The 3,189-nt window shown below is 36.6% G+C and overlaps 1 protein-coding gene across 1 annotated transcript in view; it reads right to left on the bottom strand.

Annotated features, from left to right (window-relative positions):
• LOC114922401 (vomeronasal type-2 receptor 26-like) overlaps positions 1-2,483 on the bottom strand; it is a 14,256-nt gene extending 11,773 nt beyond the window's left edge. The window contains exons 1-3 of the mRNA XM_029283649.1: positions 2,400-2,483; positions 1,039-1,086; positions 39-166 (exon numbers count right to left, since the gene is read on the bottom strand). Of these exons, the coding sequence (XP_029139482.1) occupies positions 39-166; positions 1,039-1,086; positions 2,400-2,483 (260 nt within the window). The remainder of the gene's footprint in view (positions 1-38; positions 167-1,038; positions 1,087-2,399) is intronic.
• Positions 2,484-3,189: the final 706 nt, after the last annotated feature.

Consider the following 3,189-nt stretch of genomic DNA (forward strand, 5'->3'; position numbering starts at 1 on the left):
GGACAACCAGAGCATTACCCATTAATGCTAAAACATACATGATCAGGACAATGCAGAATAGAGGCAGCTGCATCTTCTGGAGATGAGAAAAGCCAAGTAAAACAAATTCAGTGACAGCATTTCCTGAGATATTTTCTCTGCTCTTCAAGATCATTGGGTCAGACAACTGTAAAACAAACAAGCAAAAATCCACAAAATAATATTACTTCTATGAATTCTTAGCATGAAACAAAAGAATAAAAACAAATTAGGGGAAATTATGAAATAAATTTGTGTATCCCAAACCAATGAAGAATTTGATCCTTGGCTCAACTTTCCAAACCATCTGAGAGAAAAAATATATCTAATATATTTAATCTATATATTATAATTCACATACATACCCAATTCTCACACACACACTCACCAGAGTCTAATTTTTATTTTTTTTTCTTCCAAATCTATCATCAGATTTTTTTTCCTGGTATATGAAAGAAAATTCACAATAAATTTAATCTCTTTAAATCTATCTGGTTAAACAAAAAAATAGTAAGATGGTGGCCAGAAGGCTGAATGTATGAGATCCATGTACTAGTTGTTGTTAGCTTGTTGCATGTATTTACTTGTTGTCCAAGAGAAAATTAGCAAATTACTGGGAAATTTTAGTGTGAATAGAAAAAAAGAAAAATAGAATATTTTCCAACCTCCAAAGACTTTGCTATCTCCTCTGTGGGAAGAAGAGACCAGAATAACTAGAGAAAGGATAGACAAGAGAACAATCTCTTTCTGGTGGAGATCTTTCTTCAATAGAGGGGCTTTTGATAGAGATGTCACAGCCTGAAGGACTGGAAGAGTTGTGAGCTTGGGTTTTGAACAAATCATCCACTGAAACTACTGAACAAAACCTCGTGAATATATAGGCATTTAGTAGACATTGCCACAAACAGCAGGCATATCTAAGAAATAATTAAATGATTAAATGAAATACATTTCATACAACTTCACTTCCAAAAGAATCATCCAAATGGAGCACTGTTGATTATTAATATCACTGCTTACCTTCAGGCTCTGGGATTTCCTTGCAATTTTGAATTCTTCATTCAGCATCTGCAAAATTCATCATATATAGTTAAGGGTGGGACACATGCAATAAAAATGATTCAAAATTATATAATACATGAATGTAAGAGGTATTTGTGTATTATTTAATTGAACTCTTTCTGTACATATCAAGTTTAATCTAACTATTAAAATAAGATAAAATAAATAAAAAGCTGCTCTTGCAATGCATTTTGCTTCCATAACTTTCTTTTTCAAATCATATTCTAATTTTTTGATAAAATATATTTCCTGAATGTATTAAGAATGCTGAAGGCATTAAGAATCTATGCATAACATATAGGAAACATACAGCAAAAAAAGGAAATGCTATCTGTTTGGCATAAAATTCTTAACTATTACAAATGATCTGCAGAAGAACATCACTGACATCTTAAATAATCCTCAGATATATTTCATTTAAGCTAAACTAATCACTTGGGGATTTAAATAAAGATTTTGGAGATCCAGGCATTTGTACTCTTCTGGGAAATTTGTTTCTTAAGATAAAGTAAACATTGGCTTCCTGCAGTACTGTGATACTGATATTTAACTAACATCAAGATCTCTGTTAAATCTGAATAATAATTAATTGCTATTGATATGTGATAGGTGAAGATGAAAAAAACATTTGAAGTTCATTCTGAGAGAAAACTTTCAGGAACAACTAAGTCCATAAGTTCCATTCTGTTTATCAGATATAATAATGAGCTCTATAGTTAAAAAGTAAATTACATTGTGGATGCAACTGAAGGATTTAGAGGTGTGTCTGTCAATTTCAAATTACCTAGACAAGATGCTGGAGTTCAGGACAATTTTCCTCTTTGGAGTGATTCATTCATTCATTCATTCATTCATTTATTCATTCAAATATAAAACTGCCCACTCTGGGAGACTTACAAATTAAGTATAAAAACATAAAAAACTATATACATACAGTATTATATTATGAGGTAATAAAAATAAAATAAAATAAAAAGTTAAAAAAGGTGGAAGGAGAGCCTTCAAAGTGCTAACCAACCCCATGGCTACATTCTCCTCTCCCAAGTGAGTCTGCAAAGCCAAATCTTCAGACATTCTGCAATGCCAGGAGAGTGGGAACCCACCTTACCTGTTTCAAAGGATGGGGCAACACTTTCAAGGTGTTCTTTTCCTGACTGCATCAGTCAAAATTCTTCAACTGACATGGAGTGAACATGGTTCTGCAGGTATCCTAGCCCTATGCTATGTAGGGCTTTAAAAGTGATAACCAACACTTTCAATTGGACCCATAAGCAAACCAGCATCCAGTGCAGCTTCTGCAGCTGAGATGTTATACGCACCATCTTTGGGGCAATCCGGATTGCTTGTATGACCTTATTCTCTACCAGCTGGAGCTTGTGGATACTTTTCAAGAGTAGCCCCATGTAGAGTCCATTGCAATAGTCCAGAAGAAGATCACCAGGGTATGAATGACTGAGGAAAGTTAAGTGAAACACAAATGAAGTTATGCAAAGGCCCTCCTAGCCTCAATTGCCACCTACTCTTTGAGTAGGAGCCATAAGTTTAGGAGGAATCCCAGATTACACATTGGGTCTGTTTGGGGTAGTGCAACCTGTACAGGACCAATGATAATAAACTCCAAGATAAGAGCCCCCCTCCACTCATAGCCACAGATGTAGTCTCTTATTCAGGCCCCCAGAATCTCTGCAAAAGAAAGTCCACAGCATCACTCAATCCAGAATGGAGATATATAGATGGGTATTGTTAAGTCCGGAGAATAATGGCGCTTGAGACGATGCATTTCTAACAAGTCTTTATTCTCTGCTTCCAATCTAAGAACAACCCGAGCAGAGGCACGCAGGCCTCTATTTATACCTTCTGATCCCCGGGCAAGTTCCACCAATCATGAGGCGGTCTTTTCCCGCCTTGCGCATGCGCGCAAGGCCGGCGCCGCTCAGTCTGGTCCCGGGCAGCTTCTGCAAATGCCCGGGACTCTTGCAACGTCCCGAGCCTGCCTCTTGCAGGCTCAGGACACAACACCCCTTCCCCCTGGATGAAATAAGATTGCACCCACATGGACGCCATCCTATTGATGGTAATATAATTAATGATGAGTTAATGTCACACAAT

The sequence above is a fragment of the Protobothrops mucrosquamatus genome, unplaced genomic scaffold (assembly GCF_001527695.2).
Source record: "Protobothrops mucrosquamatus isolate PMUCROS unplaced genomic scaffold, P.Mucros_1.0 scaffold160, whole genome shotgun sequence".
Taxonomy (NCBI): domain Eukaryota; kingdom Metazoa; phylum Chordata; class Lepidosauria; order Squamata; family Viperidae; genus Protobothrops; species Protobothrops mucrosquamatus.